This window comes from Marmota marmota, unplaced genomic scaffold (genome assembly GCF_001458135.2).
Source record: "Marmota marmota marmota unplaced genomic scaffold, marMar, whole genome shotgun sequence".
Lineage (NCBI taxonomy): Eukaryota > Metazoa > Chordata > Mammalia > Rodentia > Sciuridae > Marmota > Marmota marmota.
This window is the reverse complement of record NW_026000137.1, coordinates 7,200,267-7,212,449: the sequence shown is the minus strand read 5'-3', so window position 1 is coordinate 7,212,449 and position 12,183 is coordinate 7,200,267. Positions and strand designations below refer to the sequence as shown.

The following is a 12,183-nucleotide window of genomic DNA, read 5'->3' as shown; positions in this document are numbered from 1 at the left end:
CAGTGTTGTGCCCTGTAACCCGCAGGTCAAAGATGAGCAGCACCAGTGTTCTCTGGGCAGTCTGAGGATCCCGCTCAGTCAGCTGCTCACGAGCGACGACATGACCATTAACCAGCGGTTCCAGCTCAGCAACTCAGGCCCAAACAGCACTTTAAAGATGAAGATCGCCCTCCGAGTACGTGCAGCCTTTGGTGATAGGTGCTGTGTGGGAGGAGGCCATCTGCTGGCAGCGCCACGCCCGTCCTGGTCAGCCTGGCAAATGCTGCCATGGATGCAGGGCAGGCGGTGCTAGGGTCCCACAGAGGTGCTGCTTGAGGAGAGTGGACCCCTCGTTTGGTCCTAGGAGCCCACTGGGCTCACTCCCAGGACAGCTGCAGCACCTGCAGATGGTGAGGCCGGCCTGGATCACACAGTGCTCTGCCGAGTCTACCAGCCGTTTTTACCCTGTGGTCCAGAAGGTGCTGCTTCTGCATTGACAGAATTCTCTCCTGAGGCCGAATTTTCAGAATTATTCAGGAGAGAGAATTTAAACCCAGCAAGAGGGCAGATTTGAAAATAAAACCATTAAATATATGGGGAAATGCCAAAACTTAGTAATAAGAATATACAAATTGAAAAGTCAATTTTTCTTTTTTTTTTGTTTTTGTTTTTGTTTTTGTTTTTGTTTTGGGCACTGGGGATTGAACACAGGTTCTCACACTCTACCACTGAGCTATTCCCCTGCCCCAAGAGCCAGCTTTTAAAACAGACTTCGTCTGTAGAGGGTCCAGAAGAAATGGTTTCCTTGTACCTGGCCAAGACACTGGGCATTGGTATAGCCTTTTCAGGAAGAACTGCAGTATCCCCATGCCATGAATTCCAGGACTCTTTGAACCTGAAATCTGACTTTTGATAATAATGCAAAATGTGGGAGGGGTGGGGATATAGCTCAGTGATAGAGGTTGCCTAACACACGTGAGGCCCTGAGTTCAACTGCAAAAAACGGGGAAAAATTTCAGGGAGGCCATAAGAATAAAGACCTTTGCTGTAGCTTTATTTCATGAGAGCAGAAAAAATCCTCCAGCCATCTCAATAACCCCAAAGTGGAGGAGACTGCTCAGTGGGACGTGCCAGCCCCAGGTCCCAGGAGAAACGGTGTGGCTGCCCTTCTCTTTCTGTGCCATGTCTGGGATGCTCCTGCTAGGTAGCAGGGTTCGGAGGGTGCTTCTCTCTCTGGGCTTCCTGGTTCAGTCTACCCGTGCAGATGAGGGCCTTCGTCTCCTGTCGGGGCAGGTTCAGTGGGCTCTGTGTGAGACACTGTCGACAGTTGTGTAGGAAAGGGTGCAAGTGGGGGAGCCTGGAGAAGACACAGACCTGGTGTTTGTTTTGTACAAGTGATGTTTTGATTAAACTTTGCTTTTCTAAACTTTCTGTGATATGGTATTACTTTAATAATTGAATAACCAAACAGCAAAGATTAGATTTTTTTTTTTTTAACATTTTGAGCCGGTTTTAAAGAAATATCTGTGGAGGAGTGCATCTGAAGCCAGCCAAGTGCCAAGAGGTTACCAGTGTCATTGGTTTCAGTGTTTGTTTATGTCCACCTTTAGGTACTCCATCTCGAAAAGCAGGAGCGGCCTCCAGACCACCAACATTCAGCTCAAGTGAAACGACCCTCTGTGTCCAAAGAAGGGAGGAAAATACCTGTCAAATCTCAGGTGTCTGCATCTCCAGGCACCAGCGGGAGCAGCACGGCCCCGTCCACACCAGTCACTGGGGGAGGTGATAAACCTGGTGTGGAAGAGAAGACCCAGCCCCCTGAGGCCAGCCCTGTGGCCCAGCGTGACCTGGGAAGAAGCTCCTCCAGCCTCCTGGCCTCTCCGAGCCACATATCTGTCAAGGAGCCCACCCCCAGCATAGCCTCAGACATATCACTGCCTATCGCCACCCAGGAGCTGCGGCAAAGGCTGCGACAGCTCGAAAAGTAAATGTCCACTGCCTGGCTCTCACCGTGCCACATACCTGATGCCCGGGTGATTGTTCATCACGCTCGGCGCTCACCCAGCATGTCACGGGGGGTAGGCAGACAGAGTTCATGTCCCACACCCAGCAGGGCGGGAGATGTCTTCTTAAATTCACTGGAACAACTTCAGGTGGTGTTGCCGTTTTGCCCACTGTGTCTGACTTTCAAAATAAAGCCTGCCAAGCTGGGTGTGTGGACAGACATCTGTAATCCCAGTGACTTGGGAGGCTAAGGCAGGAGGATGGCAAGTTGGAGACCAGCCTCAGGAATTTAGTGAGACCTTGTCTCAAAAAAAAAAAATGGGGGGGGGTCTGGGGGTAGCTCAGTGGGGGAGCTCTTGCCTAGCACATGTGAGGCACTGAGTTCAATCCTCAGCACATAAAAATAAATAAATAAAATAAAGGCATTGTTTCCATCTACAACTTAAAAAAAAAAAAAGATATTTTGAAAAAAGAGAACCTGTCATTTTTTTCTAGGACCATTTAAGGATTAGGAGGTGGTCGAGTAAGAGGTTCTCTAAATGGGAAAGGAAAGAGGCTTAGAGCCATGAAGCTATTGCACCACCCCCCATCCCAGGAAGACAGACTCAAAAGATACCCTAGAGACTTAGTGGGTGGTGAGTGGGAAGGTTTGGCAAAAGGCTTTTTTATTTTATTTTTTTATTTTTTTGGCACTAGAGGTTGAACTCGGGCACTCAACCACTGAGCCACATCCCCAGCCCTATTTTGTATTTTATTTTCTTAGCATCTCACTTTTGCTGAGGCTGGCTTTGAACTCAGAATCCTCCTGCCACAGCCTCCTGAGCCGCTGGGATTGCAGGCATGTGCCACTGTGCCCAGCTCAGAAGGCTTATCTTTATTGTAAAAGAACAGGTTGTCTAGCTGAGTGTTGTGCTACATGCCTGCAGTCCCAGGGATTTGGGCTCACAAGTTCAAGGCCAGCCTCAGCAACTTTAGCTCCTGTCTCAAAATTTACAAAAGGGCTGAATATAGATCAGTGGTACAGCACAGCTGGGCTCAATCCCCAGTACAAAAATAACTGAATAGGTCACCAGGCCCCGTGGTACTTACCTATTATCCCAGTGACTAGGAAGGCCGAGGCAGGAGGATCACAAGTTTGAGGCCAGGCTCAGCAACTTAGATTCTGTCTCAAAATTTCAAAAAGTGCTCTCGCTTTCTCTCTCTCTCTCTCTCTCTCTCTCTCTCTCTCTCTAATACACACACACATACACACACACACACACACACACACACAAAGGTACTGCTCTTCTGTGTGTGGTCAGCATCCCGTGCCTGCTGTCCAGTCCCTGTGTGTCTATCTTTGGATACTGTATTAACCCCCGTGATTCATAGATGTTGCTGATGGTGTCTTCAGAAAGGAGAAAAACAGACCAGTCATCAAAGCTTCAGACATTAACATTTCCCCTAAGTGGAAGAAGTAGGACTGACCTTTGAAATCGTTTCTCCTGTTATTGTGAGAGGGGTGTTGAGTAGTGGGAAAACAGAAGGGAGGCAGAGGTGGAAGGTGCTTGTTCCCGGTGGTTCTCGAGCTCACCAGGCACCAGTGTCCGCCAGTCTGCATCTGTGAGGCTGTGTTTGGCCCACGCTCACTTTCTCCTGGGCACTTTCTCATGTCCATTATTTTGGGAAAAAGAAATCACTCTTCCTGCTCTCTTTCTGAAGGAAACCGAGTTTTAAGCAAGGAGCCACCTTTTCTTAGATGATAGTGGGGGATAGCTGACCACCCCTGGGACCCTGAGCGGGAGCAGTGGCTGTGATAGGAGGCTCTTCCCACCTGGAGCAGGGGCCTTGAGGGGGAAGGAAGGCAGGGCCTGTGTCCCAGCCAACTCACAACCCGTGTCTCAACAGGGAGATGCGTCTGTCTCCTTGTTACTTTGGCCTCTCACCTGAAAACTGTTAGCTTTGAATAAGTGTAAAGAACCTTCTGGTAAAGTAGCGCTTGCTGCCTGTGCGTGTGCGGGTGGCCCCTGAGTGACAGCTCTCCTGGTGACTTTCTGCTCTGCTTCCCACAGTGGGACGACCCTGGGCCAGTCTCCGCTGGGGCAGGTCCAGCTGACCATCCGGCACAGCTCCCAGAGGAACAAGCTCATCGTGGTGGTGCACTCCTGCAGGTGAGGCAGCAGGCAGGCCCACCTGCCCGCAGAGAGCCAGCCAGGCAAGCCTGCTGAGGTGGCCCTGGCAGCCGTTCTGCCCTTCCAGGCCGTGTGGCACTTGAGGGCTTGCAGCAAGGTGCATGTCACCCAGATGGGAGCAGCCTGTGCCACACACAGCATGCTCGCTTTTGTGAATATGGTTGGGGTGTGGGGAGAGCTGAGAAAAGAATGTCTCTTACTTGTTGACTTATCATTCCCTCCCTCAAAAGAAGTCTGAGCAAACTGGAAGACAAGTTTTTTAGGTTGCTGGAATACGGAGAAATGGGAACACAGAGGTGTTGGAAGAAATAAGCGTTCACCCCAAGTCTGACAGCAAAATCTTGCAACCTAGAATGAGCTGTTTGAATGAGTAAACAAAACAAAATACAGCAACATGGACCGTTCTGAGAAAAGTACCAAAAATTCTGCCCTCAGCAGAACATGCCAGCAGCCGCACACACACACTGGCTCACACAGGCATGCCACCTTCGTGGGCTTTGCTTTTGTTTTTGGTACTGGGATTTGAACTTGGGATGTTCTATCACTGAGCTGCACGCCCAGGCTATTTATTTGTTTATTTGTTTGCTTGTTTGTTTATTTTTAAAATATACTTTAGTTGTCGATGGATCTTTTATCTTATTTATTTATTTATATGTGGTGCTGAGGATCAAACTCAGGCCCTCATACACACCAGGCAAGTGCTCTATCACTGAGCCACTACTCCAGCCCCCTGTTTATTTTTATTTTGAGGCAGGGTCTCGCTAAGTTACTAAGGCTGGCCTGAACTTGAATCCTCCTGCCTCGGCCTCCCAGTAGTGAGATCGCAGGCGTGCCGTTCACTGTTACTGCAGTCCTAGTAGGCATCCCTTTTCTGTTGTCAACATTGTTTCATAAGCATCTCTGTTGCACTCTGGTCATGCTCACGATGTTACCGTAACTCTGAACTTGCTCTGCTGTACTTTGTGAGGATCCTCGATGTTGGACATGTCTGCATTACATACCATAGTGAGCGTTTTTATTGAACAACTTTTTGCACTAATTTCCAGGAGTAGTATTAATTCAAAAGAACCAGTGAAGGTGTGATTCACGACAGGTGTGGTGCAGCTCTTTCAGAGAGTGGCCATGGGCCCAACACTGCTTGGTTCCTTCCCCACAGCAGGAGAGGGTCATGTGACCTGTCCCTGACCCCATGCACCAAGTGAGGGAGTGCAAGGGGGTTGACAGTGTCACTTAATTTAATAAGGATGATGGCATGGGACTACTAGTTATTTTCCTTTTATGTGATTTTGTCTGTGTTGGTAGTAGTTGAGACAAACAGAAAGATAGAGTTGGTAACATTTAGAAGTAAGATCATGTGAGGAGCATGGAGTTTGGCTCAGTAAGCACAGAGCCCTTGTGTATCCTTGCTACTGGGAGAACAGGAGAGGCAGAACAGCAAAGGCTGTGCAGCGGGTCTGCAGACACCCTGCCTATCAGGGCTTCCTGGAGAAGGTCCTGGGAGGGTCTGCAGTGGAGCCAAGTCCCCAACCAGGAATGCCAGAGGGGCCACTGGGAGGGGTCCCCTAAGGGTTGTGCCGACAAGGGTCCAGTGGCCTTCTGGAGCTTGGTGGCTTGACCGTGAGGCTAACTCCTGTTTCCTCATGTGGGTAAAGCAGTGGGAGTATTATGTCAAGATATGTACAAGCACAGCAGGGACGCAGAATGTCCCCCGACCCTGGACCTAGGACACAGAGGCAAGGTCGCCTCCGGCAAAGCTGCTGACGGAAGCTAGGGCAAGAGGCCAGCAGGCAAAGGTGGGCAGGGCAGACCTCTGGAGCTCAGCTTGGTGTCTCCTTGTTACTTCCAGTTGTTCAGGCGAACTCAGCCCACAACTGGGAAAAGTAAATGTGGATGTGATGGTGTTCTTCTTTCCCTCGATTCTGATGTCCTGTCTTTTTTGGTTTGTGTTAAAAGAAATCTGATTGCCTTCTCAGAAGATGGCTCTGATCCATATGTCCGCCTGTATTTACTGCCAGACAAGAGGAGGTCAGGGAGGAGAAAAACCCACGTGTCGAAGAAGACATTAAACCCAGTGTTCGATCAGAGGTACGATAGAGCCTTAGCTCAGGAGGGAAGAGAGCAGCAGAGGTGCGGGAATGAGAGAAGGGTTGCACAGCCAGGTGCCCAAGACTGTAGCTACCAGGGGCCACAAGGCAGAGGTGTGGCCTCTACCCCCACCTCTCCTGGGTGCGCCCATTATGATAAGCACACAGCATTCTGAGCTTCCTGCAGAAACCTCAGTGCTGAGCACAGTAGGCGCAGGTCACAGGCACCCAGTAGGGAGACTAGTGGCTGAACAAAGGTCTTCTGAAGGCCCTGAAGAAAATTCATTATGGTGGGCAATGGCTGTGGGTACTTACTGAAGACTTGAAGCCACACACATTTTGCAATTGTTTTTTAATAACGTAATAAGCTCATAACATCTTAAAAAACAACATTTTTGTGAAAACAACTGTATTTTCCAAAACAATTTCTTAAAAATTGTTGAATAATATTATCACATGTTTGCAAACCTCCAGTGATCTGACCTGACAGGCTGTCATCTGCTTGTGTGGGGTCTTGCTAGGTGACTTCCTGAGAGCATCTCAGGACCCATGTAGGATGATTAGGTTGGGCCCTGCCTCAGGGTCTGCTGGTGGTGGTTTGGAAGCAGTGAAGCTGGGTGGTACCAGTATCTGTGGGCTCACAAGAAAGGTGCAGCTGGCTCACTGTCTCCATACCAGGAACTGGATCTAAACTGTTGGAAGCTGTCAGGTATGCACCAATAGGAGAACCCCATTTTACAAGACAAAAGAAGCATAACGTTTGGAACGATCTTATAAACAGAAATGCCATTTTAACTGAAATACACAGAAGTGTGGAGAAAGTTGGTAAGGCCCTGTGTCCCCTCAGCTTTGACTTCAGCGTGTCACTCCCTGAGGTGCAGAGGAGAACCCTGGACGTGGCAGTGAAAAACAGTGGCGGCTTCCTGTCCAAAGATAAGGGACTTCTTGGCAAAGTAAGTGTGTAAATCAATGGATGTGTAACTGATGTGATTCTGCAATCTGTATATGGGGTAAAAATGGGAGTTCATAACCCACTTGAATCAAAGTGTGAAATATGATATATCAAGAACTATGTAATGTTTTGAACAACCAACAATAAAAAAAAAATAATAATAACTTAAAAAAAAAAAAAAAATTAAGTGTCGAGAGCCTGGCGTGTTGCTGTGTTGCTGTGCCTGGTGGTCCTCAGGCCCCACCCCGTGCAGGTCTGAGACTACACCCAGCTATGAAGGGCTGCACAGGATAGAGTGCACTCCAAGGCATTTTAAGTTGTTCTCGTTGTCTTTACACTTTCAATTTATGGGCTTTTAGTCATACCAGGAACCTTCAGTTAAAGAAAAGTTGGTTCTCAAGTTTTTAAATTTTTTTTCAGTACCACGCTAAAAGAAAACACGGCTGGAGGTTAGCTCAGAGGCAGAGCACTTGCCTAGCATGTGTGAGGCCCTGGGTTCAATCTCCAGGACCACAAAACAAAATAAAAATGAGAAAAAAATCACAAATGAAATGTTCTGTATAGCTCCACCTTCTCAACTGATTGCACAGTCCCTCTTCCAACCAGTGGTGGCTTCATCTCGGAATTCCTTGCCATCTTTGTCCCTGGTCACATTAGTTTCTGCATGTGGTTCCGTATTCTCCACCAGGACACGTGAAGGTTAAGTTAGGGAAGGGAGCTCTGGACTGCAGACACCACTCGTGGTGCAGCACAGGGAGCCCACATCAGGTACGATGCCGTTGATGGCACACTGGCCAGGCCCCATCGGTCAGCTCTTCTGGCTGCGGGAAGGAGCCCTGGCGTGCAGGACTTTCTCTGCCGTGCTCACAGACACTTCTCGCCCACAGGTGCTAGTTGCTTTGGCATCTGAAGAGCTCACCAAGGGCTGGACCCAGTGGTGAGTGGCCTTCCCCCACAGGCGGGTGGAGCTGGTGGAGTGGGCGCAGTCCTAGGTGCTGGCTAGGGCCTGACCTGTCTGCCCTGCCCTCTGTGCTCCCCAGGTACGACCTCACCGAGGATGGCGTGAGACCACAGCTGGTTACGTAGCCACACGGACATGAGGGCGACCTGGGGCCTGCTGCCTCTGTCCAATCGCACCTTCCTGCAGACGCACCAATGCTATTTTTATAATTTCATGTACTTAGTTATGCCTACCTTGATGATTTTATAAAACTGTTGACATTTTAGGCAAATGTGGCCAATATGGTCGTTAAATGTGCTCGTTTCCTTCTGTGCTTCGCCTGGCCTGCCACGAGCAGCAGGGCTGGCGTTGCTGCCCAGGGAGCGCTGACCCTCTGTGCCACGCCCTGTTCGTCCACCTCTGAGGTGCCCTATGCCGTGTAAATAGACTCTATTTTTTATAATCTTTACATGTTGGCTTGGATTCAGAAGAAAGTGGATCAAGGAAATACATATTTTCTTCTAAAACTTGTTAAATTCTTGTGACAAATAATCATTTTCATCTTTGCAGCAGAAAGTTCACAGTGACCTATTTTGTGGTGTTTCTTTTTAAAAAGAAAATTTAGAAAGATTATCTAGTATCTTTATTATAAATGATGATTATCCATTATAAATGATAAAAGAAAGTATTCAGAATATTAATGTTTTCATAAATACAAAGATGTACTATTGAGAAGTCAAGAGAAGGGCTTGTAAGGAGAAGTGCTGTGTGCCTGACTGACAGAAAAAGTGGAGAGAGCTGTGGCGGTCCACAAACGTCTGTTTTAATTGCTTATTGCAGCTGGTTCATGCAGCAGTGCAAAGATGGACACCTGAGGCTTTCCTGAAAGTGAGGCTTCCCATGTGTGTCATGGTCCCCAGATCGTGATGGAGGCTGGTTGTCAGGTTCGCAGCCTACGACGGCAGGAGCGAATGCCGCCATCAGGTTGTGAGGGACATTGGGTCAGGTGGGGAGCTGTTGCTAAAGCCTGATGACGGGCCTGTTGACGTGAAGCAGAGCCCAGCTTTGCCACTCTGCCAGAACACAGGGCCCCACAGTCCCCAGGGAGCTCTCCCACTGCCAGCACTGAGGCCGTGAGGCCCAGCGCTACCTGGGGCTCCTCCCTTTATGCCATTGCTGACCTGAGTAATGGGGTGTTGTCATGCAGTCCTTATTGGGGCTTTCTTTCTGTTTAGATTATCAGAGCACGTTGGTAGACTTTCGTGTTCCCAAGCCTGGTCCTAGGCGAGGCTGTGGTGGTGTGAGTCATGCAGGCCTGCCAAGGGTGCACTGTGCAGAACGGCTACTCATCTGTCCCAGGCGGCAGGACGAGAGGGGAGAGGGCTGCCCTGGCTGTGGGAACACGCAGAGCTCCTCATGCCAGTGGAAGAGAGCGTGCAGTGTGCTTCCCGGGCTGGGCACCTGCCGGGAGCTCACTCCACCAGACGTCCCAAAGTGCCTGTGGCTGACGCCGACTGTTACTGCTCCTCCTGTCCACCACATGAGTTTCTTTCCGTTTGTGGCTCACAATCTTCTCCACGGTGAATTTGTAGTGGAGTCTGTAGCTTCGGCTCACGTTGCCTTTCACTGTAGGACCAGTACAGTCTCGCTGCCTCCTGTCTGCTGGCACTTTCCCCTGAAGCCTGTCAGTCACTCCAGTTCTTACCAGGACTGTCCTGGGAAGAAGTTAATGTGTCACACACACGTGACCTATATGTACACAGAACATTTAATTGTATTTTTGTAGCCAGAGAGCAGTAAAATCTTATTAATATCTAGTTGTTTCTTGGTATTTAGGTGGTTTTTTTTGAAGATTTTTTTTCAATTGTTGAAAAATTAGGTCTACTGAAGGCTTCTGTTCCACTGTGTGAAGGGGAAGATGCATCAGAATTTTCACCAACGTCCTACACATCTGGGCTTTGCACTTTTAATTGCTTCACTTAATAGAATAAAATGCTTTATTTAAGCAGCTAGGCAAAATGAATGCAGTGAAGGGCAGAGAGCCTGCAGGAGGCCAGGTGGGCAGCAGGACACGCTGCCCTCTGCTGCCGTGAGTAGGGAGAGCTGTTACCCAGGGTTTGGGTATGAGGTCCCCACCAGCAGGTCCTGAGACCTCTGGGAAGTACCTCAGTTCTCTTTAAAAGGAAGGAAGGGGCTGGGCTATAGTGCAGAGCTCACCTAGCATGTGGGTTCCGTGCCCAGCGCAGGAGAAGGGCAAGGGAAGACCTCAGGCAGTGTGTCTCCCTGACAGCTCTGTCGCAGCACGTGGGGAAGGCGGGCTCCACACTCAGGGTCTGACCGGGGAGGCACCTGGGTTGTCCTCAGAATGTTAGCTTTGGGTTTCTAACAATTGATTTGACTACGGAAAGCCAAACAAATGGAGGAGAATTAACTCAGATGAAATTTGAAGTGCAGTTCCGTTGGCTTGTGCCCGTGGGTTGCCCATGCCCTGCCTTAAACTGGGAAGGTGTTGTTTACAAGTGCCAGCCTGAAACAGGAGCGCCTTGGAGATGGTTTACACAGTTTATGTCTGCACTCTGAGGAGAGGTCAGTCCTGCCCCAGACCTGAAGGCCAGTGCTCCTAGACTGGGCAGCTGTGTGTTCATTCTCTGGTTGCTGCAGAAGTCTGCTCCAGCCGGATGGTCTGCCCCGGTGGAGGGTGGCGAGGGCCTGTCAAACCATAGGAAGTCCTTTTTGCTTAACCAACTTCACATGACAGTGCATGTATTTATTCAATAAAGCTTTTACATTATCTCACTTGTGACTTGTTTTTCCTTTGTCTTTTGAAATGAAATTGTTACTGTGGTACCAAATAACTTGGAAAGTAAGTCCCGACACAGTGTGAATTCACTTCCCCGTGGATTTGATTTTCAGATCACTGGGTATTGTTCCTCCTATTCCCGTCTAGTTTGATTCCCCTCTGCCTAGTTTATTAGACTCAGTTTGGAAAGCAGCTCTTCTGAAGGGCAGTCACGAGCAGGAAAAGCAGACCCTGAGTGTACTTTCTAACCAGAGCACCAAGCGGTCAGGAGACAGAAGCCGCTAAGGGTGTTTGAGTACTCTTGGGAGTGCTGGGGTGTCTGTCCTGACCACAGAACTGGATGGCCCGAGGGGTGCTTGGTAGTCTTCTCTTCGCTTCTCAGAATGTAAGTTTGCTTCTTTACTCATTGCTCATCTGCCGTCTTGATCATGCCTTTCTCTCTCTCTTCCTCTCTTCCTCTCTTCCTGTGTTGCGGGCATCAGACCCAGAGCCTTAGATGTGCCAGACAGGGGCTCAGCCACCGAGCCATATGCTCAACACTGTCTTCGTCACACTCAGACCGTCCTTCTGAGCTCAAGGCCAGTTCGTCCACCTGCCTCGTGGCATCCGTCTGCCTGGGTGCCAGAGCTGGAGAGCTGGACAGCACCTGTCACTGCTCTCTCCTGTGGCAGATGTCTAGTCCTTGAACCCCAGCTTTAGAGTGTGTCCACTTCAACTGCTGTCCCCAGCCCAAACCCAGCCCTTCCTCTTGACAACTCCTGGGTTCAGCCTTTCCCCCTCCTCTCCCCCCTCCCCTTGCCACCAACCGTCAGAGGGATCTTTCAAAAACCCTCAACTCTGCTGTTCTCCATTGCTCTTAACAATAACAACCCAGAGCACTACAGGGCTCGTGGGGCCCTGCCACCTTCCCAGCCAGTTCCCTTGGCGGTCCCTCCCCTGAGTTCACCTGCCTCCACCGCCAGGCACGCTCCTTGAATGAGACTGGCCTGGCTGGCTTCCACTGCCCTTCAGCTCCCAGCTTAAGGACAGTTTGTGGTTCCCCAGGATGCCTTATTATTGCCATTCACTTCTCAAGCTGGCTTCCTGTTGCAAACTCGGTTGCCTTCATCATACAGTCACACCTTAGGTTTACTGAAGATTCTCCTGCCGGGTTGGTAAACTCCCAAGGGCAGGGATCACTTGAGTGTTATTGAAATCTTTTCCTCATGGCCATTCTTGGCACACAGTCAGTGCACCAGATATCTGTTGAATAA

The 12,183-nt window shown here is 49.6% G+C and overlaps 1 protein-coding gene across 1 annotated transcript in view; it reads left to right on the top strand.

Moving 5' to 3' along the window:
* Positions 1–10,926, top strand: part of Esyt2 (extended synaptotagmin 2) — a 53,709-nt gene extending 42,783 nt beyond the window's left edge. Inside the window, exons 17-23 of the mRNA XM_048785470.1 lie at positions 26–175; positions 1,590–1,963; positions 4,035–4,133; positions 6,108–6,239; positions 7,086–7,191; positions 8,078–8,127; positions 8,231–10,926. Coding sequence (XP_048641427.1) covers positions 26–175; positions 1,590–1,963; positions 4,035–4,133; positions 6,108–6,239; positions 7,086–7,191; positions 8,078–8,127; positions 8,231–8,276 — 957 coding nt within the window. The 3' untranslated portion in view covers positions 8,277–10,926. The remainder of the gene's footprint in view (positions 1–25; positions 176–1,589; positions 1,964–4,034; positions 4,134–6,107; positions 6,240–7,085; positions 7,192–8,077; positions 8,128–8,230) is intronic.
* Positions 10,927–12,183: the final 1,257 nt, after the last annotated feature.